The sequence below is a fragment of the Erpetoichthys calabaricus genome, chromosome 6 (assembly GCF_900747795.2).
Source record: "Erpetoichthys calabaricus chromosome 6, fErpCal1.3, whole genome shotgun sequence".
NCBI lineage: Eukaryota > Metazoa > Chordata > Cladistia > Polypteriformes > Polypteridae > Erpetoichthys > Erpetoichthys calabaricus.
Genome location: NC_041399.2, coordinates 59,131,241 through 59,155,300, shown reverse-complemented (window position 1 = coordinate 59,155,300; position 24,060 = coordinate 59,131,241). Strand labels below are relative to the sequence as shown.

General features: G+C 37.7%; 1 protein-coding gene across 1 annotated transcript; it reads left to right on the top strand.

The window, feature by feature from the left end:
• Window positions 1-345: 345 nt before the first annotated feature.
• On the top strand, window positions 346-24,053 carry ttr (transthyretin (prealbumin, amyloidosis type I)). Its single transcript, XM_028803627.2, has 4 exons — window positions 346-513; window positions 3,756-3,901; window positions 20,544-20,679; window positions 23,753-24,053. Exons 1-4 carry the CDS (start codon window positions 448-450, stop codon window positions 23,858-23,860), a joined length of 456 nt encoding a protein of 151 aa, XP_028659460.2. The 5' UTR covers window positions 346-447; the 3' UTR covers window positions 23,861-24,053.
• The last annotated feature ends 7 nt before the right edge of the window (window positions 24,054-24,060 follow it).

Sequence of the window (24,060 nt, the reverse complement as noted above, 5' to 3'; positions counted from 1 at the left end):
ACTTACAAAAAGATACAAGTTTGACAATAAATACACTTTGGAAATCTGACGGTAACCTTGCAACAAACTTCCATCAACAAAGTGTGAACATTTCCTCCAGATGTGGAAAAGTAATTCAGCTCCATACTGCTTGTGTGTCTGAGCTGGTTGAAAGAATATTTAAAACTTAATAAGCAAAAGGGCTTTTGTATATTAATAAAATGTGGATATAAAACCACTGCGGCTTAATGTCTAGGGATTAGTCTGCATGGCAGAACTTCTTTTGTAAGTCTTTCACAAAGCATGTTTGTTTCGGTTACTTATTCTCCCAGTACAGTATTTACTTAGTCAACAATCAATATCAGCAGGTTTCAAGTCATGCGGTCACAAGAGACATAATCCTTTTTAGTGGGAAGGGGTATAAAAAAGAAAAGCGCCTACTCTTTTCAGAAATTTACCAAAAGCAAAATGGCACGTGCCACTTTCTTTATTCTATTAGCAGCAACGATTGCTGTTTATGAAGCTACACAAACGGTAAGTTATTATGAAACCAATGCCATCATAGTTTCTGAAAAACTGGTTTAGATGTTATTCAGGATATGTTTGAGATGTATTTTGAGCTGTACATTGATAAAATTCAATACAATTGTGTATATATATATATATATATATATATATATATATATATATATATAGTATATAGAACTGCATGTATATATTTAGTATATCAAATTTGATATGTACTTTGATTAGAATTAAATAGAATTCAAATGAGTTGACATTTGATTAGCTTGGCTGCTTCAGAACTTTGGTGACTTAAGTTAAACTTACAATCTATTCATCATCTGTTTGGAGTTTGTACATTTTCCTCCATGTCTGCATGGGCACTGCAGTTTCTTCTCCAAGACCTACAATACGTCTGTTAAATTGACTAACTCCTCTAAAACTCAACAGCTCTCTTTGACCGAGGTTCTTTGCAACCTAGCCTGTAATGACCTTAATAACTTCAGAAAATGGAGGGATGGATTATGTTATATTATCCCTCCACTTGCTAACACTGTTATCCAGTTCAGGGTTACAGGAACCTTGTGTTTATTCCAGCAGCTCGGGGTTTTAAACAAGAACCAACCTGGACAGGGTGCCACTACATCACAGGGCATACTTATAGACACACACCTATAATCCCGTCAAGTCAATTACCTTAACATGGACATTTTGGGGGTATAGAAGGAAAACTCACATGGACATGGAGAGAAGGTGCAAACTCTACAGAGGGAGCGCCCAGGGGATCTGAACTCAGGAATTGTGATTCATATTGCTAGCTGGTGATCACTTTGCATTTGGCATACTACTTTGATATTTACTTGATTACTGATGTTAACACTCCTGAGAATCATTGGAGGCCAGAATCCTAGTAGTGGCGGTTTTATTTTTTGCTTCCTATGCATTCCATAAGCAGTTATATTAAGAACTTTCTAGAATTAAACTCATAATACTGAATACCTGAAGCTGATCAAATATTCTACTACATGACGTGTACAACATTGTACAAGTTGTACTGTAAATCAGTCTTTTTTGGGTTTAAGGAGAGGTCTTTCTCTTAATGTGTTATGTTTTTCTAAAAAGTATCAGTTTTTATATTGCGTTTCTGGAACATTTACAGCCTGGTTAACATTTTCCAATGTCCAGCTTTGCTAATTTTACTGTGATATTGATACTGATATTGTGAATTTTTGGAAATCAAACAAAGAGCACAGCTGTAACCAGAAATGGCACACCGGCAAAATTGCAGGAGACAAAAGAGCCCCGACAAATAGACACCAACAACACTGCTCCATGATTTGTGTATGGGGAAAAAAGGGTGCAGCAACAAATGTACACAAAGTGGTGAATCCCAGTACTGTATGATTTATAGCACCATAATCAAAATTTGCAGAACAAAACATACAATATGAGGCCAAACCACACATGCAAATTGAGAGGCAATGCAAAACCATGTAGGTTAAAGAGTAACTGTACTGTTTAATTTATAGGAAGGCATTATGTGCAAAGTCCAGGAGCTGGGCAATCCGAATCCCAGACAAATGTATTTTGGATTAATTGACTTGGCACTAGTGAGTATAGGTGTGATAATAATTGTGCCCTAAAAAGCTGGTGTGCCATTCGGGACTGGTGCCTGCCTTTTGCCCAGTGCTGCTAAGATATGCCCCAGCCCCTTTGAATCCCCAAATTGAAGAAATAGTGTATTTAGATTATTATTAAATGTCCAAGGAGTTTGCATGTTCTCCCCGTGTCCGTGTGGGTTTCCTCCCACAGTCCAAAGACATGCAGGTGAGGTACATTGGTGATCCTAAATTGTCCCTAGTGTGTGTGCTTGGTGTGTGGGTGCCCTGCAGTGGGCTGGCGCCCTGCCCAGGGTTTGTTTCCTGCCTTGTGCCCTGTGTTGGCTGGGATTGGCTCCAGCAGACCCCCGTGACCCTGTAGGTAGGATATAGCGGGTTGGATAATGGATGCTGTCCAAGGGCAAAAACTAAATAAGCAGTTGAACTTTCTACAATTGAGAGTTAACATATACTGTACATAAGCTTAAAGTAAAGCTGGTGAAATTATGATGTGCTATCTGCTATTACTAAAAATTAAAGCTTTCGTTTATTGTTTAACTGAGTTATATTTAGCTTGAAACAGTCATATTCTTGAAGAAGAAAAAACATGACTTTAATCAATTGATTACTTAAGACGAAACAATAAGGGAAAAACAAAAGTAAAAGCTATCAAGGTGAAAGCTATCATTGTTCAGACAGACGTAATTCAATACTAGCACATAAAAGTTTCAAATGATTATATTAGATCTAAAGCTAACTGATTTGTAATTGTAACTGCTTTTAGTTTGTATTTTGTAGAATGGCAGCAGATTTGTGAGGTAGAAGAACACTCTCATACTATATGACTGCTGGACACCTAGTGTGGAAGGGGAGGAAGGAGAGGCATTGTGGGTGATATGGGTTCAAGGAAGGGCTGTTACTGTGGCTCAGCAATTTCTCTGGTTGTTGGTAAAATTAAAGAGATTACTGCCTTGATCCCTAGCAGTATTCAACCATGCCACCGTTATAGTATACTTTTCTATCAGGGCCGGATTAAGAGCTTTGGGGGCCCGTAGCACATTTCAAATTTGGGGGCCCTTTTGGTCTGCATCACCTGAAGTTTAGATTCTGAACAGTTCAAACCGGACTAAATAATTATTTTACTCTCGATTATAATAAGAATCTTATAATATTTATGTCAATTTTATGTGTTGGGCCCCTAAAGTTTTGTTGTGTAAGAAATTTACAGTTTAAAAACGTAAAGATAATATTTTTAAAGACCAGTTTTTCAATGCTACACTTTTTCATTAAATATTGGGTCCTCCATTTGGGGGCCCCCGAAATTGCGGGGCCCGTAGCATATGCTACATGTGCCTATTGGTTAATCCGGCACTGTTTTCTATACATTTTTTGTTGCAAAACAGCAAGATAAGACTTTCAACTTTAGTTAATCAAAAACCTTTGTCCTAATTAGTTACTGAGGTGAATGGAACAGGCCCATACATTAGTTTTGCTTTGCCATTAATTTATAATGAAATTGTAAAGCAAATTTTATATATATGTATTTTTTTTTTTTAAGTTTCCTATAAAAAGATTAACTACTATAGGAAATAAAGTCACATGTAAGATTATAGCAGCCTTATTTGAGTCAAGGACTTTCAGTTCTTTGTGTCAGCTCCTTGTATTTGATTTAAGGAGAAAGAAGGTGAAAAGGCCCAGGAGGAGACCTGCGCTCTAATGGTTAAAGTCCTCGATGCTGTCCGGGGGATGCCAGCAGCTAAGCTTAACCTGAAAGTCTTGAAGGCAGGAGAAGAGAACAGCTGGCAGATCGTATGTAGCAGGTGAGTTTGCGATTTGTTCTTGGTATCTCACAAAGCCATTTATAAGACAGATTCTTTGTTAATTTGAAACTGTCAAGTAAATACCATGCTGGTTAAGAAATGTTCAGAATGTTCTGTTGTGAAATACACTAGAGGACAGTCTGGGTACTAGCATTTGATTGCTGTCTGTCTACAGTAAAATGTCACTTAGGTATTAAAAGTGGAACATTCTATAAAAGTTTTCAAAAGCCTTCTGCTTTGGTTAGGTTTCCTTCGTTTGTCATGTATTTACCATATGCACCTTCAAAAAAATATATTTTCACAGTTTCTTCTAAAACAATTTATGTGCACAACAAAACAAAGGTGCCACACTCTTCATTATGTACAATTGTAACAGCATCCAATTTAGTGAAACAGTGATTTTTGAATATTATCTTTTCTCAGATTTTCAATTCTTGACTTGATGATGTATGTTATATTAGATGGAGTAGTTTTTAATATTGGATTACTTTTTATTACTAATTTGTTCAAGTGTCATGAACATATTTTCCTGTCCAGCTTCACCATTGAAGTTTGCACGCACTCTCTGATGTGTTATTTCTAACATCTTGATGATGATGATGTACAGGTTAGGTTAACCCACATCTCCAAATTATCCCACTATCATTTAGTGTATAAATATCAAGAAGAGCTCCCAGTGCTGCTGGGATAAACTTCAACTTCCCATGATCTTCTAATGGAAGAAGCTGTGTCAGAAAATACATGAATGGATGGATGGATCCTTAAGTCACAATAACATAACCTTAATTTAAGAACAAAGGATTGTGTGAATGAGGGAAGACTTGGGAAGATGATTCTTAGAGTTCTTGATGGGGTGTTTCGAAACAGTGCAGCCTCTCTCAAAATATTGTACCAATGATCAGAAATCAAAACCCACTTTTCCACTTTCCAACTTACATAGAAGCATTCTCTGGCTTTTTTCAACTTTTAGAATTTGTGTATCTGTGGCTCAAAGGAAAACATTATAATACTAAAGCAAAAATAAAATTCTAAAGGTTCTCCTGAATTAACATATTCCACAAGAACTCTTCATGTCTGATGTTGTTACGATAAGGAACTGAGATGAAGTATTTTCACCAGAAGTATAAACTGATAATGTCAAATGGAAAGCAACATTTAAACAATTTTTAATAATTAATTTTTCGTTTCAAATACAGAAAATTAGCAGTTATATTTGTATTCAGTAGTTTGTTTTGCTTGTGGAATTAGAAAAATAGTGCACCTGTGAGCAAATTAATGGCTCCATTTATTCATTCATTCTTTAAACCTACCAGTACAGAGTGCTTATCAATTATATCAACTCAGGAAAAATATGCTTATCTATAGAAATTACCTTAGCTGGTCAGTAGCACTGCTAAGAAAACCTACAGCCATGGAGACAAAAATGTCCAATCAAGATATCCAGTTCAAGCTCACATATATAGAGGACAGTCCAGGATTAGGCTACTTAAAAACCTGCGGTGTAATAACTTTCCAAAAAACAGAGCATACCCGATTACCAGGAAAGTGAGAAAATATGGAACTTGTGTGAATTTGTGTGGAACAAGGCCTCATGCAGAATGAAGAACAGTAGACACGCAGGCCATTAAGATGTCTCTGACAGAACTTTAGGAAGTGCAGTCTCTTCTACCCGAGAATGGAGAGGGATAGACTGTTCATTACACAGCATGTATACAGTTAGGTCCATAAATATTTGGACAGAGACAACTGTTTTCTAATTTTGGTTCTGTACATTACCACAATGAATTTTAAATGAAACAACTCAGATGCAGTTGAAGTGCAGACTTTCAGTTTTAATTCAGTGGGGTGAACAAAACGATTGCATACATTTGGACATGAGCGTCAGTAGGCTTGTGCCCTAGGAACCAAGTTACCCACACTATTCCATAAAATTTCAGTAATTATTTACCACTCTGATGCTGATCTTTCTGATCATAAAATAGGTCATTACGATAGCAATTGACTAGAAGAGGTCATAATTCATTGCAGAATTACAGCATTTGAGGGCTCCTTTAGAGTGCCTCTTTCTCTTGCACGATTTGGCTCAAAAACTAATCAGCACATCATCATCTCATAACAAGCTTTAGTTTTGAATTTGGTATTTTTCTGTCCAGCTGTTTTAGTTCTAGATTGTCCTCAAGAAATTGTAACACACAGACATGCAGACACACACAGACAGACAGATACACACCCATCACCGAGATATCAGTGTTTTTGGTATCAGAGGACCCTAAAACATCGAGATCTGTTGAAAACCAGAGATTGAAATTTTTCGCGAATCTAAAGCTTTCGCTCCTCTCCCATAGATGAAAGGTTTTGGTGGGGAAGGGTGCAAAGCAAAAATGAGCTTAATAGATGAGTGGATTAAAGAAAGTCAGTATTTAAAATATCAAAGAGACATTGCAACCAAGTGAAAGAATATTTTATAGTGTGATGAAAAAAACATTCCAAACATCCTATGAAAACATTCCTACTATAAAGCCTGATGGTCACACTGTCATTTTGGGTTAATACTTCTCCAGAAGAAATCGGAAAATAGAAAGCAAAATAGACACGCCAAAATACCAAGAAATTCTGGAAGTCACCTCGCTGTAACCTGGGAGTTTGGGAGCTCAACAACAACAACAAAAAAAAAAGTTCACTAATAATTCAGTTTAGGGGATGAAAGGTGACTTTGTGGTTTAAACCACAGTGTAAAAATCTTGTACAGTTGCTGCAATTTCTGACAAATGTTCACCCAGTCAGTTTTATTAGTATTCATTTTCAGCTAATTTTGAAGATTGTTGCCATTTTGTATTGATAATTTGGAAAAAATCTTTGTTAAGTGAATTATAATTGGATATTGTAACACAAAACAGTTTCATGGCATGAAAGGGAAATGAATAGACCACCCACCTTGTTTGATTACCGAAATACTGTAAATCCTGTAGGACAAACCATCCATCCATTATCCAACCCACTATATCCTAACTACAGGGTTACGGGGGTCTGCTGGAGCCAATCCCAGCCAACACAGGGCACAAGGCAGGAAACATACCCCGGGCAGGGCGCCAGCCAACAGCAGGGTGCGCACACACACACACACTAGGGACAATTTAGAATCACCAGTGTAGGACAAACCATTCATAAGAAATCAGAGAAGCCCCAAGTAGGCAATGTTCAGGATCCATATATCCATTGACAAATTCATTTAAAACAGCTCACAGCTGTGGTGACCAAACCCTATCCTGATACCTCTGGCTGATAATCAGGGAGAAGCTCATGATTGCGTCTGTTGCTGTACACAATTTACTCATGCAGTGTCACTCACTTACTCACTCACTCATTCCCACTTGGCCAATGTAGAGTAGTCTAGGAGAATATCCTAAACCTTGAGCTCCTACAGGAAACACCATGTAAGCTGGTGCAGAACTTGCACAATCCACACAGGCAGATTTTGTAAAAAAAACAAAAGCTAGGGTTAAAACGACCAGGCTAAACAACAACAACAATAACATTTATTTATATAGCATGTTTTCATATAAATGATGATGCTCAAAGTGCTTTACAAGATGAAGAAAAAAGAAAGAATATAAAAATTAGGCAATACTACTTAACTAAAAAATAAATAAATACATATATAAAGTAAAATATTAAATAAATAATGAATTAACTAAAGTTCAAACATTTACTTTATTGTTTTTTTTTTAAGTGCTACTCTGGCGCTTACTATACAAATGCTGGCTCTGCTAAGATTAACAACAGTTTACTTCTACTTAATTGTATATTCAGGACATCGATATACAGTATAATCTCACTTGGTATCAAGACACAGGTTCATCAGATTATCTGAATAATAGATAACAGATATTCTATAGTACATTATTGTTCTGAATTATTTTGTATTGTATTTATTTTTCTAAGTAACAAGGATTATGATGGTGCACAATAAAGTGGGATTGATATAATTTGACCAATGCTGTTTATTCTAAATCAAATCAATTTTTACTCTTGTATTACTCTATTCTTTTTGTGTTTGCTCAGGGTGCTTAGAAACATTTAAAATTAAAACAACATAACAGTAAAATCCAAACCCTTATATAATTTATATACAGTATGTCAACAGACGTTCCATGGTTACCAAACAGTAAAACTGAAATCAGCACCTCAGCAATGATCGCTATTGTGATTAGATAGGTTTTTTTTAGCATTATGCAATAAAAAGTTGTCATCCAATATTATCTAAGCATATCAAGAGTAAAACAAATCTTGATGTGCTTTATTTGTATTGCATTGGGTAATGAAGAAGTCCCAAAAGCACACAGATGGATATATCAAACATGACAATCTGCCTTATGCATTGGCTGTAAATAAAAGGATACACAACTCCTATATTCAAATGTCACATTGACCTGTTTCACTGTTGAATGCACTTCAACACTCATTTCTTTCAAAATGGTACAGCGCCCAGACCCTAGAGACTGTGGTGCTATATTTTCTTACGCTGTGCTAATTACAGCATATTACTGAGTGATTTCAAGTTTCAGTTTCATCAACTTCCCAACCATTGTAATCAAAATTCTTGTCTATGGGGAGTTAGAATTGATGTCTGCAGCACAGGATGCAAAGCTGGAATAAATCATCAATTTTTTTTCTTGTTTATTCTTTTAATTTCTGTCTTTAACTTTGCCCTGTTTTATTAGGCAACCAAGCGAAATTAATGCACCAGTAATGAAACTCATAGAATTTGTGAACTTTTGAATTCATTAATTGATTAAGTAATTAGGTTAGTTCTATATATGCAGGAAAGTCCACACAGATTTGTCTTCAGTTATCCTTAGTTAGATTTAATGTCAGACATATCTGTACCTTTGATAGAAATAGTGAAGCCAACTTGAGGACTTTTACACAATTTTCCTTAATCTCTTCATTTTCTGGTTTATTTATACAAGTCAGGATCCAAAATGGAACATTAGTCAAAAGTGAAGAGAAGAGGTAACCACTAAATGAGGAAACAATCTATGAAACACTAGCTCTGAAGCAAAAATGACCAGTGAAGAATGTACAGTATGAGTTGTTCTTGGTGCCATCAATATAGAATGACAAGTGGACAGTGAGGGGACTGGTGCAGATTTTTCAAAAAATGAGTGACAATCGCAAACCAGGTTAACCAACAGTGGAGGCAGGATACAAAAGTCAATGTTAACCATAACTGTACTGCTGGGAAATGATAATCATTCGCACATCAACTGAAGTTGTTATTGTGAGGAATAGCGGAATTGAAGGACCTTTTAATGTAGAAAAGACAGCATTTTTATGTCCAAAATCAAAGCTAGTAAGTAGCAAAGAGAAAGGGGAAATGCATACGCCAGAGGAAAAAAACTAAAAGACCTAAGACAGAAGGTAAAATCCACTGAACAGGAGAAGATCAAAAACAAGTAACATTCTGAACTCAACTAAGCACCAGAGAAACTAAAAACAGTAAGGGACTGTACAAAGGCAGTGTCAGGTGGGCTTTTCACAGAGTTCCATCCTTTCTCTCCTGATTCACAAATTTCGGTATCTAACACAAACTGATGGCTTTAAATTAGTGTAGGTGAGCAAGGCCTAAAACTCTGATAACATTTCGGTTCTGCCAAAGTGAGCTCCTGTCCCCAGAGAACCTGAATTCAATTAAGTTGTCTTGAGAGTGGAGGTATAGTAAGGCTCAATGCTGGAACATTCTTCCAATGGATTTTGAAGAAGGATTTTCCCAGAACCCCTATCATGTGACTATCTCCCATTCACTCACATCAGGCAAATTTAGAGGCATCAATTTATATAACAATGCAGTGTTTATGTAATCCTGGATTCAGAACTGTGAAGGAGAGGATTTGCTGTCTGGATATTGAACTCTTGGTATTAGTTAGTATAAGACCATATTATGTACCGAGGGAATTTTTTCATGTCACATCATGAAATCACTCATAAGACTGTCATGTGATTACAGATCCAACACCCTGATGCTTTTGTTGCTACTTCACGAGATTTCAAACATGTCAAAATTTCCTCTTACTTGACTGGTTTTACACAGTATGCTGACTGTCCCACAAGGGAAAAATTGAACACTGGACCTGTGTTGTGCCAACATTAAGGTGGCCTACAGTGCTTCTGCATGACCATCACTTGGTAAATCAGACCACAATTTGGTTTATCTGCAGCCAGTATACAAACCCTGTGTAATTAGACAGCCTGCAACAACTCAATCATTCAGGAAGTGGACGAGACAGCCAAGTCTCTGAGGGGCTGCTTTGAGTGTACGGATTAGAATATACTTGTTGAGTCCCAAGAGAATGGTACAGACACTGGCATTGACAGGGCAGCTGTCTGCACATTGGACTACATATGTTTCTGGAGGAATATTGTTGTACCAGCAAGAACTGTTTGCTGCTTTCCCAACAATAAACCTTGGATTACTAACAACATCAAGAAACTCCTCAACCAAAAAAAGGAGGATTTTAAGGCTGGTGATAGGGAGAAGCTTAACAAAATCAATTATAAAGGAAAACTGGACATGAGGCTTCAACACAATAACATCAAAGAGGTGTGAAAAGGAATGAAGATCATTAATGGCTATAAAGAAAACAGGATCCAGACAACAGCAGGTGATGAGGACAACACCAATGAGTTTAACCTGTTTTATAATAGGTTTGACATGGCATCCAACACTGGTTCAGTGTCACCGATTGCAATGTTGGAAGAGGGAATAGAAGACCCAAAGGCAGACTTTGCTCCTCCATGTTGCCGCACCCCTGACACCGTTGCTGCAAGATCTGCTACGCATGGTCCCAATCTCCTGCTCTTCACAGCAGATGAGGGGAGGGCGGAGATAAAGAGGCTGCACCCTGGAAAGGCAACTGTACCAGATGGTATCTGTCCCAGACTGCTTAAGGAGTGTGCAGATCAACTTGCTGGGCCCCTACAGATATTGTACAATCTGAGTCTTCAAGGTGGAAGGGTCGCAGCTCTGTGGAAAACATCATGTCTTGTGCCGGTTCCCAAAGTTGGGTGGCCGACTGAGATAAGTGACTACAGACCGGTGGCCCTTGCATCACACATTATGAAGACACTAGAGCAGCTGCTTCTGCATGCCTTGGATTCCCTACAGTTTGTTGTAGAACACTTTGTTATTGAGGATGCAATCCTCTACATGCTACACAAGACCAACTCCTTTTTGAATGAACCAAGCAGTTATGTGAAGATTATTATTTTTTTAATTTTCAGGTGCATTCAAAACCATCCAACCCTCCATATTTAAAGATAAACTGGAGAGAATGGCGATGGATTCCACCTTCATCTCCTGGATTCATAACTACCTGACTGACTGTGTCTCCGTGATGGTAGTAAAAATGTCCTGTCTCCATTCCTCTTCACATTATACACAGCAGATTTTAATTATAAAATTAACTTTTTTGCTACATCCAGAAGGAATGGGCCGGAAAGGGAATATAGGGATCTGATTGGAGCGTTTAGTGACTAGAGCAATAAGAACTGCCTGGTTCTGAACCCAATGAAGACCAAGGAGGTAACTGTGGATTTCTGTAGGTCTAAGCTCCCACTTCACCCTGTCAACATCCAAGGGGAGGATATTGAGGTGGTGCAGACTTATAAATATCTAGATGTCCACCTTGATGACAGACTGGACTGGTCTATGAACACAGAGATCCTCTACAGGAAGGGCAGAGTAGGCTCTTTTCCTCAGAAGACTTAGATCATTCAATGTATGTAGTGAAATGCTGTCTTTGTTCTATCACACGGTTGTTGCCCGTCTCCTCTTTTTTGCTGTAGTTTGTTGGGAAGGTAGTATGACAGATAAGAACATTAAGAGGCTGGACAAACTGGTGATGAAGGCTGGCTCAGTGCTAGGAAGAACTGTGGACTCACTGGGAATTGTGGTGGAAAGGGGCGTGGGGAAGAAAGTACAGGCAATTCTTGATAATAGCAGTCACCCTCTCCACAACAATTTGGTGGGTCAGAGAAGTAAACACAGCAGACATCTTCTCTCACTACACTGTATAACAGAATGCTTTAGAATATCATTTGTTCCTAGTGCCGAAAATACAAGTGATTAATGACCTGGGGCCTCATGTATAAACTGTGCGTACGCACAAAAATGTTGCGTAAGCCCGTTTCCACACTCAAATCGCAATGTATAAAACCTAAACTTGGCGTAAAGCCACACACATTTTCACGGTAGCTCCAACCCTGGCGTACCCTGTTTAGATCCATATCCCTGACACGGCTTTATAAATACACTGAAATTAACTGCATATTGTTTATTAGTTTAACACTAGAATTACCAGAGTCTATGAAAAAACTTGTCGATCCGGCCCACCTTAAAACCGTTCTCACCTCTCCGCCAGCGTCTTTTGTCTTCTAAATGTGATTAAGACGAGCAGCAAGCAGCCGGCTATTCCATCCCCCACCGTCGCAGAACGTTCACTAAGTTTTCCCAGCTTATGCCTTGTTTGATTATCTGGGAGTGACTAAACTGCTGGAGTTTTAGAGTGGAAATAATAAACTGTTTCTACAGTAATCTGTGTAAAGACATTTTTAAAACAGAAACGTTTTTCAAATTTTAGTAGTAAATGACAAAATGTAGGCATAAACTATATAATGTATGAAGCCTGAAGTCCAAAGATCAAGTAAACACTTTCACAAAAGGTTCAAGGAAGAGACAACAGCTTCAGTGGCATAGCGGTAAGATTTGCTGACTTGTAATCAAGAGTCTCCAGTTCGATCTCAGTTACTCCTATATTTGCTGTTTTCAGTAGTGAGCTGCTCTTTTAGTTATTATTATACAGTACATGCATACATTTGGTTTGCATCTGTAACACACGGTGTGCATTTATAGGACCTGTAAAAGTTAACGTTTCTTTAACTTTTATTCTCTCTAAATCACAATCACGATACATACTACCGCCACCCCACCCAGGGATCTGACGCTGTTATTTGTCATTTGAAACAGAATAACTGGAGATGTGAGTGGTGTTTTGAGACAATGGACATTCTCTCATTTGGAGGGATTAAAGCTGACACACAAATGCTGGCAAATCTGCCTTCTTCGTATCTCACCGTCACTTGTTTTTTTTTATTCAGTTTTATTGAGTGTTCCTGCTCATGCTGAATTAGTATGCACCTTATGGTGTATGATGTCAAAAAAAAAAAAAAAAAAAAAACATAGACGTAGACGTAGGTATATATGATATTTGGAATTATTCGTTTTATGACCTGTACAGTACATTTCGGAAAACTTTGTGGCACGGATGCAACATTATTCATATTATTCATTCGCATAACATCTTGCGGTTTGTAATCAGTGACTGCATGTTTGTTTTCCCCGATCTTGCCAGTCCCCACATGTTGCTGTATGCTGTTTCTTTTGTACTCCAGGACATGCAGAGGATAGAATAGCACAGAGCAGTAACTTCAGCGCTATATGCAATCATCAGATTCAAATGTTAACTGTTCACACACACGCAAGGATCGTCTTTCCTACATTTACAAAGTGTGCACCTGTTACAACGTACACGCTTCTCTCTATGCTGTGGTTTCTATTACACACCTGAAAGAAAGAGACAATATATGTGAAAACATCATCGCACTAATGAAATATTATTTGAAAACGAACAGCATCAGATCGGGTGTTGATTTGTGCTGGCGCTATTACTGAAAGAAAAATAAGATCAACACGCGCTCTTAACAAATCTGATCTGAGTCTAAGTAACAGCACAAGTTCAGACGCAAACCAAGTGTGATCAAGTCCCTGGTTCCATCCCCACTCACTCCTATATTTGCCATTTTCAGTAGTAAGCTGCTCTTTTTGTTAGTATTATATAGTACACACATTCACTTGGTTTGTGTTTGCTGATTGTAATTAACCTGTAACAATATAATGGTCCACCGAATGGTCTAACTATTCTAAATACCATAGCTGCTTTAGCGTTGTTACTCTCACTGAACCTTCTTCTTCTTCTTTCAGTGGCTCCCATTAGGGGTTGCCACAGCGGATAATCTTTTTCCATATTACTCTCACTGCACCACTCAGAGTATTTATGTCACTGTATCTGAGTGGGGAATCACAGCTCTACAGCAGATGTTTGGAAAGAGACTATCGGTATACAGAATTAAGCACACGTTGCCTCAGCCATGCTGTCTGTTGAACTGCTCTCATACGGCAAATGCTTCAGAGCCTTTCCTCACAGTTCAGAAACAGTTTCATCTCAAGAACTATAAAGGCACTCAATCAATCCATCAAGTGCTCCTTGTAGAACTATTTGTACTTATAAGTACAATCACCTCACTGTAAACTTGCACTACAGTTGTAATAGTGCACAACCTGAGTCAATTTATAAAGCACGTATTTACATATGATGACGATATCATTTTTAAGATGAAATGCAGGAAAATGTGTTATATTATACAGATAAAATGTTAACATAATTTAAATAATCTATATTGTTAATAATTAAACATGTGAGGATACGGTGCCGCAGCGCTAGCGAGGAGATGGCGCTCCGTTCACGGATTGTTCCTGCCTCGCGCTGTATTATTGCTGGGACTGGCGCGACACTGGAAGGATAGACGGATAGAATAATTGAACATGTACTATGAAGATATTTCAATGTTCCTTAAAAGTTTTGAAGAATTGGTGTTCTAAGCTTACAGATTGCTTACCGTCTATTACAGAGCTGATTGTGTGGCGATTGGGTATTTGGAGAAAGAAAAGTAAGGAGAGGAATTGGGAGTTAGTACATTTGAAAGAGACAGTACTACTGCAATAAATTATTTCATTGAAGATCGCACACGGCGCAGCAAGCATCTTGCGTGAGGCAGGAATAATCACTGTGCCACCGTGTTCCCATGTTTAATAACATGCTTTAACTCCTATCATCATGAAAATTATATCAAATATACATCTCAGTATTTTAATTATTCAGAGAGCTGTAATATCACGAATGTAATGGATTCTGTGTCCATTTGGAGGAAGAGAAAGACAGTTTACGAAACACATAGTGATTCACACACATAGACCACATAGAAGATCAAATACAAAACAAAGCATTTAATGTGCTACTTTAGTTACGATGGGATTTGAGAAACTAGTAAATTAAATGATTTTATGATGAAGTTTACGATGTTCTACTTTAATGACAAAATAAACTACGTGATTAAAGTGGAAATTTCGAGATTAAAGTTGACATTTCGTGCTTTTTTCTCCACTGTGTGCCTATTTGTTTTTCTTTTCTCTGTGCCCTAATAAGCTTTCATATGACACTCAGACGGTGGGCTACGACTCGCCTTTTCACAGCGACTCTGATATCTGACAGCTTCTTTTTTATTTCGGGCACTGTGTGACTTTGTGAACTTGAGCTTTTGAGTTTCTCCAACACTGTGATATGATCCTTTTCTTGATCATATCACTGTTTAAACCAACAAATAGTAACTTTTTCGTTACCTCCACTTGGTATTCACTGAAATTCTTCCGTTTTCCCCCGTGATTTTGCCATTGTCTTTTCACAGAAGGCTGAGCTTAAGGGCTATTTATATTGATTTGCATATTCAAAGAGGCGTAATTCAGGGAGGAGTTGGGGCGGGACAGCAGGTGCATGCACGTGCGTTACTTTTCACGCTGACTGGGATTTATGTAGCGGAAGAACGTGGAAGTTGGCGAATGCACAGATTTATGCATTTGGATTTTTTTGTGCGTACGAACATTTCCGCTTTTGTCCGTACGCCATGTTATAGTGTGAATTCTACGCACTGCGTTATAGTGTGAATTCTACGCACTGCGTTATACTTGAGGCCCCTGGTCACCACTCTACAATTGGAAGCTATTGACCGTTTGTACTTTATTTTTATTTATGTTTGTTCTCCTTGATTTTATAATAATTTTTAACAATTTTTACTGATGTATTAAAAGTGAGACAGAGACTGTTAAAAAGTGGCCTGAAGGGACTTCTCAACAGCTGCTGGATTGCTTTGAGAGAAAAAACTGGGATATTTTTGAACATCAAGACCTGGAAGAGAATACTGTAACTGTTTTGGGCTATATTAAGCTGTTCCTGGACACTGTCACCTTGGACAAGTGTATTCCGAGTCTATCCCAATCAGAAGCCCTGGATGATGAAAGAAATATAGGACCTACTCTGGGAAAGAAACGCCGCTGTCAGGAGTGGCGATAGGGTACAATACAGTGCTTCCAGAGCCAAATTAAAAAAAGGCATAAAAAAGGCCAAGGCTACTTACAAGAGGAGGACTGAGGACTACTTCCATAGTAACAATAAAAGGTAGGTGTGGCAGGAGGTTCAGCACTTCGCTGCTGATGGTGATGCTTCACCTGCTTAGGAGCTAAACCACTTCTTTTCCTGCTTTGAGGTGAAGTCACCAGAGACAACTACATCACATCCCCATCCCACAACAGCCACATCCTCACGGTGGAGGAGCATGAGGTGAGGTGTGCACTGAGGGTGGTGAACTCAAGAAAAGCTGTAGGACTGGATGCTGTCCTTAGACATGTGCTATTGGACTGTATGGATCAACTGGCTGGGATCTTTACCAAAAATCTTCAATAAGTCCTTATCCCAGGCCACTATTCCACCCTGCCTGAAGTCCTCTATTACAGTTCCACTGCCAAAACACTACCATCAGTAGCAGATGAGTGACTATCATCCAGTGGCACTTACCCTTGTAATCATGAAGTGCTTTGGGAAACTGGTCCGGATTCACATCACTTCAAGCCTCCCACCCATATTAGACATACACTAGTATGCTTACAGGGCAAATTGATCTACAGAGGATGTCATAGCCACAACTTTCCATGCTCTCCTAACCCACTCAGAACACTGGGGGAGTTATGTTAGGCTGCTCTTCGTAGACTTTAGCTCTACATTTAATGCCATCCTCCCTCATAGACTGGTGACCAAATTGACAGACCTGGGACTATCCAACTCTATCTGCTTCTGGTTTATGGACTTTCACTCTGATCACTTCCAGAGGGTAAAAATAGGCCCCCACATCTCCTCAGCCTTAGCACTGGTTCTCCACAGGGCTGTGTGCTAAGTCCTCGTCTCTTCACCCTCTACCCCTATGTCTGCACTTCTGCACACTCCACCAATGGTATCATCAAATTTGCGGATGACACCACCGTAGTTAAGCTCATTTCTGGGGGGAATGAGTCTGCTAATTGGGACGAGGTGGAGTGGCTGTTTGTGTGGTACAGAGACAACAATCTGATTTTTAACACCACCAAAACCAGGGAACTAATCATTGCCTTTAGGAGGAAGAAAACAGATATTTATCTCCTTTTCATTGGAGGGGACTGTAGGGAGAGGGTCTCGGAATACTGGTTCCTGGGTGTGCGCATAAAGGAAGATCTGACATGGTTAATTTCTGAGGACCTGCTCAGAGGCTGCATCAAATGAACGCTGAGAATGTGTGGCAGCCATGCTGCGGGCGTGTACACGTTCTGAGCGTGAAGTATAAACGATGCAGAAATAAGATGCACTACCTAGAGAAAATCGACAAAGACACAAGGAGAATGGACAAATTATGTACAGACAATTGTTAATCCAGGAATGGAATCTAGGCTGCTGGAACCATGAGGTACTCCGGTCAGTTTATCTCCAACTCTAGCAAAATGTTACATTCATTCTCAAATAACTAGTTGTAGGAAGCCAAGGCCTAATTTAAATGTAAATGTCAGGAATTCATTTTGGATGAACCTCAAGTCAATCAAATGGCACAGTCACATGCATAATTTAACTCATCGTGCGCTGGATAAAAGTTGACAATCGGCCTAAAAAGGTCACCTTTTTGATTGTAGCCACACTTAAAAGTTTTTTTCTATGATGATATAATTGCTATAGTGAATTTTTTTTTTGTTTCATTTTAAAATGTCACATAAACTTTATAATTATTGCTCTTATAATGTTGCTGGGAAAGCAAACCAGGATTGACAAAAAAAGGTTTGGCTACCAGCCTGGTAACCTGTTTTAATACAAATGAAACTGACAGCTGACAAATAACTCAAACAAATAGCAAATGTTTCAGTTGTGACACACTAACCAGTTTGGAGCTCTGTTCATCTCAGATGTCACCTTCAGGAGTGGGTCAGCTTTTTAGGGCTGGTACCGAAAGGGTCTGAGCCTTCTCTGGGCATTGGAACGGGGTTAGGCCTCATCTTTGGGTGTCTTTTCCTGATTGCACAGGGTGGAGGAGAAGATATTGTTGGAATCAGTGCCCCCTCTTGTCCTGGGGTGGAACTGCTTACCTCACCAGAGCCAGGAAGATGGTCTCTAGGCACGCATACGTGACACTCTACATACATTTTTATGAAACATGGCGATATAGATAATATTCTCCTTTAATAGTTTCTTCTAACTAAGAAATGACTAATTAGGTTTGCTTTGTGTTTGGGTTTAAGCTCTTCACTAGCGATGATCAACTTTGTATCCTTACCCTTTAAACCTTTCCCCTAAACCTTCCCCTAGTCTGATGTTTACTTGATTATTTTGACCTCTTTTGTAAGTGCAGTTTTCTATATTGTGGTGTCCTGGGCTTTTAACATCAGCCTCTTGGGGCTCTACCCACAAGGAACATGAAACAAGAGGCAGTATTTAATTATTAGCCTAATAGAAAATACATAGAAATAAATTATGTAACAACTCAAAAACAACAATAGAATACATAAATATGTGTACAGTGGCATACAAAGTATTTAATTCCCTTGACAATCATCATTGTTTTCTACATGACAAACGATTTGTTAACATATTTATCCATTCAGTATTTTAAATGTGAACTCTTGTGCAGTGACCATACATTTCCAAAGGCAAAATAAGTTAAATATCTACAGAAAATGGTTTAAGAAGAAAAACTCAAAAGTTAGTGTTTGCACAAGTATTGAAACCTCTGTGGTTTGGAAGCTCCAGGTTTACACAAACGAGAAATTAATCACAAACACAAAGGTGACAGTCATAATTAAACAGAATTCGGTATTACTTGCGAGTCCTTTAGATCTCTCTGGATATATAAAAAGCCCCCTTTGTATGGGCCATAGTTTTGGTTAGACAATCACTGCAAAAATGAAGACAAAGGAGCATTCTCCTTTAGCCAAACGTCATTGAAATGCACAAGACAAGAAATGGCTACAAAAAAATATCAAAGAGTTTGAATGTTCCATTAAGAACAGCTGGATTCATCTTCAGAAAGTGAAAGGTTCATCACAGCACCCAGATTCTTATTGAAACAGATTCTTTATATCTATCTATATTATATATGTGTTTTTTCCCCCCCAAAGGGGACTGTTTAACATCTTCACAAGAGTGGCAGAGACATGTAGTGGCTGGCATGTAGCGCAGGCCACGGGGGTTGGCGAGCGAAGTGAGCGGGGGGTGACCCCCTAGTGTGTGTGTATATATATATATATATATATATATATATATATATATATATATATACACACACATATATATATATACACATATACAGGGTATATAAGGAGGACTGTTTAACATCATACCCTTGGTTTATTGTATTAGGACTTATTATTACTAGATATCTGCTTATCCATGCCTACTGTTTAACATCATTCCCTGGGTTTTCTCTTTCAGGATTGTTTAAAATTATATTTTATGTTTATGTGTTTGGACTGTATTTTCAATAGATATCTCTATGTTAACCCTTATACACCACTGCTGGTGGGGTTGTTTCGTTTTGGACGTCATCTGTCCCTAGTTATGTTAGAGGACTGGGACTTTGTGAAGTATGGTCTAGCCTCACATAGGGAGACAAACTATTTCTAGTCTATCCTTTTAATCCTTGCAATCATAAGTGCCAACATAACAATATGCTAAAGTTTACTGAAAAGGCACAAAAGCATTTGATCATAATGGAGCATGTAATTGGGTGGGGGTTCAATTGAATTTAGTTTTGTCAAGTTTGACTTGACAGTATAGAATGTTACATGCTTTAAATAAATCCAACAAAAGTTAAAAAAGAAACACTGTTCTACATAGGGTTTAAATCTTGAAGATTTTTGGCACAGCTACTGAATCACCACCTTCAGTTCCTTCCAACAAATGTTCTATTGGGTTTAAGTCTGGTAATTGACTGGGCCAGTCCAACACCTTTATTTTCTTCCTCTGGAACTAATTAAGTCTCCTTTGCAGTATATTTAAGATTGTTGTCCTACTGGATGGTCCACCAGTGTCTCATCCTAATTATCCTGGTGGATAGTAACAGATTCTTCCCAAGAATTTCCCAGTATATAGCTCCACTCATTTTCCCCATGGATAATTTGGAATCTGCCACTACCACAACAGACGCTGCACAGACAACTTCAGTTAAATGTACTTCTTTAATTTTTTTTAGTGTAAGTAATTCCCCCAAAGGCTTTGTGATTTTTTAAAAATAATTTAACTCCTCTTTCCTAGGTGTGCCAATAATTGTGAAGGGCACTGTAAGTAAGAATATCCAACTTGATTCAGTGAAGTCTGGAATAAACAAAAATTGGAAGATAGATACAGTTCTGCATTTTAAAGATTTTTTTCAGATAACCATATTATTTAATTTTTCCTGGCAGGATCACTGATAATGATGGAGAGGTCCATAATCTAACATTAGGAACTAATTTCACTGAAGGAATATACAAGGTTGAATTTGACACAAAGACCTACTGGAAATCTGTAGGACTGAACCCTTTCCATCATGTTACAGACGTAAGTAAAATGTAAAATATATATGTACTCTGACCTACAATTGTTACACTGAACCTGAAAATCAACTGATCAAATGAATCATGGAATAAGCAATTTTCTAATTTTGCATGTTCTATTACAGCTTCCCAAATATAGGATAAAATGTGTAACCACAAGGGAGCATCAGGGAGCCCCACACGTTATTAATATAAAGGCTTTTTATTCTCTCCAGACACTTCTTCCCAATCCTCTCTCCACGAACCAGCCACAGTAATACATGAATAATAAATCACAATTCTTCCTCTTTCCTTCAGTTGAGTGTTGCCCACTGCCTCCAGACTACTGACTCAACTACATAAGGCAACGGGCTCCTTTTTATGCCAGACCCAGGAATACTTCTGTTGCCATGGCATGTCTACTGGTTAGCACTTCCAGGTAACAAAGAAATTAAGGAGGTCTTCCTCGACAGTGCCCTCTCTCAATACCTACGGACCCCAACGGGGCCACACTTTTAGACTCCATCTCCCAAGCACACCTGCGGGTGTTCCATACAAGGACCACTGCCACCTGCCATATGGGGGAATAATAATAATAATAATTCATTACATTTATATAGCACTTTTCTTAGTACTCATGGAACCACTCTTGAGTTTGGTTGGTCCCTCCATTAACTTACACTGGCCTGGTACAAAGTACTTATTATGTAACCCTTCCCTGATTGGATTCCACTTATAATGTTTCAGTCTTAACATATATTCCAACATAGTAGAAACAAAGGAGCAGCTTTCCATGGCACTTGTTGTGTTGCTCATCTATAATGTAACTTAATTGTGTTTTGTACAGTTTGAATGCTGCATTTATGCACAAGTGGCAAATAATTTATAAATCCCAAGACTAGAGACATTATTGTCCTTTCAAGGATTTTTTTAGGCCTACATTATATATGTTTTTGGTTGTTTTAGTGTCCCATAAACAATATCAAAACACAAATGTACATTGAAATATTTTCATTTTAAAAATAGTAGTATGGGTGTAGCTTTTCTTAGCCGTTCAGTGTAGGCCAGTCCTATTATTCAAGAGACGTATTTGGTTGATCTGTAGGTTCCTGTGTTGCATATGTATGACATAAAAAAAAAAGAAGACATTTACATGCATTTTTGCATGTAAAAGATTTCACCCCAGTACAATGAAGAAGAAGAAGAAAAAAAAAAAAATTATACATTTTTTTTAACAAATCATCCAACACATACACTCGCGAAATGAGGTGGTGATTTACCCAATGGTTTTGGCATACTTACCAATTAAAAAAATGCACAGATGTTATTTTAAGCATTAAAGAGGAATTAAATTAAGCCAATGTATCTACATATAGTTCAATATTACAATAAGCTAAAGACGATAAAGTGCAACATCATTAACTCTTTATTCTAATTTAGGTTAAATGTTTGTATTCAATTATCAGTAGATTTTTCATATCATGACAAACGAATATATTAACCAGCCATTAGTATGCTTATTACAATAAACCTTTCCAGTAAATAGGGCATGCTAAAATAAATTCAAAGATCTACACTATGCTGATGTATAAATACCAGAGAGCCAACCAAATATAGAATTAAATAAAAGCTTTAAAATTTCACTACACTTGTATGATAACCTGCTTTAATTTGTACCCTTACATTAATATCTGAGAGATGGACAGCACGATGCCAGAGCTGTTAGTTCAACTGTACCACAGCAACGGGAGACTGTAATTCTGTTCCTGCTCTAGTTATGGTCTGTGCAGGGTTTGAGTTTTATCAACTCCCATGTAGTTTTTTTTTTTTGTCTTTTCTGAAGGTTTATTTACTTCTGCATGTCAAAGCAAGGCAAATGTTTATACCCTGCAATGAACTGGCATCTGGCCATAGCCTTGTAGCAGGTGCTGGGGGTTAGAACTCAGTTCCATATGGTACACCATGATACAAGATTTTTTAAAAAATACAAATAAAAATTAACTGGGCTCCTTCATGACAAGACAATATACCAAATACTCCTAAATATACAATTTTACATTTTAAACATGTACTGGATTTGTAGCATTTGCACAAGGAAAGCTCACTTAGACCATGACCAGTCATTCTCTTACTTCTAAAACCTGTGGTGCTACATTCCTCCTGCTATAGAACTAGCGGCTTCCTAATCTACTCTACCTGAAGTATGATGAATTTACCCCCACTCTGTCCTTTCCATGCATGTGCAAGGTGGCAGGAACTGCCCAGGATTAATTCTCCTCAAATAGTAAGGCAGTTGGTGCTGGTACTGATGTGCTGCCACTCCTTGGGCATATGTCAGGTCTAGCATAATGCTGAAGTCCAATGAAAATAATATTAATGTAACCTTCTTCTAAGACATTGTATTTTAATCCTATCATGGTGCTTTGATTTTTGGCAGCCTCGGTTTCCTGTTTTGGTGGTTACCCTTCTTTTCTGATAAAATCAGCACTATTTGTTTTTTGTTGTTTTTGTTTTTACCCTTTATCATGTATAAGACCATGTTTCCAATTATTTATCAGTTTACACAAGATGCACATTGTTGCATGGATTCATTTGTGAAGCAATGAATTTGTTGTTACTTTTTAATGACTATAGATTAATACAAAAATATGTAGTTATATTCCCACCTTTTTAATACTGTAGAAGGTGCTCATGTATTCCTGAAAAATGCCTGAAGCTTCTTGCAGCTTTTGTATATTATTAGTTATCAATTCAAATTACATTCTGGATACACGAGTCAACTTGTATTTATAGAAATGTACAGCTAAAAGATTATGCATGAATGAAAATACATAGCTAAAAGATTATGCATGAATGAAAATACATAGCTTTCTGTTCTATTGAAAAAAATAATGAACGGATGGGACCTCTTATATAATATAGCGCATAAAGTGAAAAACATTGTTTAAAATTATGAGTTAAATGTATACACAGTTTGCAAATGAGAAATTGACATATAATCTGCAAAAATGCTAGTGCATTATAAAAAAAAGCTGAAAATGTGTACTTCTTTCCTTATTACTTATGGAAAGGATGACCAACTTCTCTTTCATTTTCAGGTGGTGTTTGAAGGCAGTAAACTTGGCCATCATCACTATACTCTTGCAGTTCTTCTGAGCCCTTATTCATTCACAACAACTGCTGTTGTTAGAAGTAAACATAAATAAATCAATGTCACGCAAGATATTTAAATTATACATTGTGGAAAAATCCATCCTCCACTATTTACTGTAATATGACAAACAATTTACAACCATTTTATTATATATAAAGCAATTGCTTTGTTTTGATTTTTGTTAGCTCTAAGTAAACAGCACAGAATAAAAACAACTATCAGACATCGGAGAAATTGAAACAGAACTGCTGT

Coding starts and splice junctions, on each gene's coding strand:
- ttr (XM_028803627.2), top strand. CDS start 448: ATGGCACGTGCCACTTTCTTTATTCTATTAGCAGCAACGATTGCTGTT. Junction 3,902..20,543: donor TGGCAGATCGTATGTAGCAG/GTGAGTTTGCGA, acceptor TTTTCCTGGCAG/GATCACTGATAATGATGGAG. Junction 20,680..23,752: donor CTTTCCATCATGTTACAGAC/GTAAGTAAAATG, acceptor TTTCATTTTCAG/GTGGTGTTTGAAGGCAGTAA.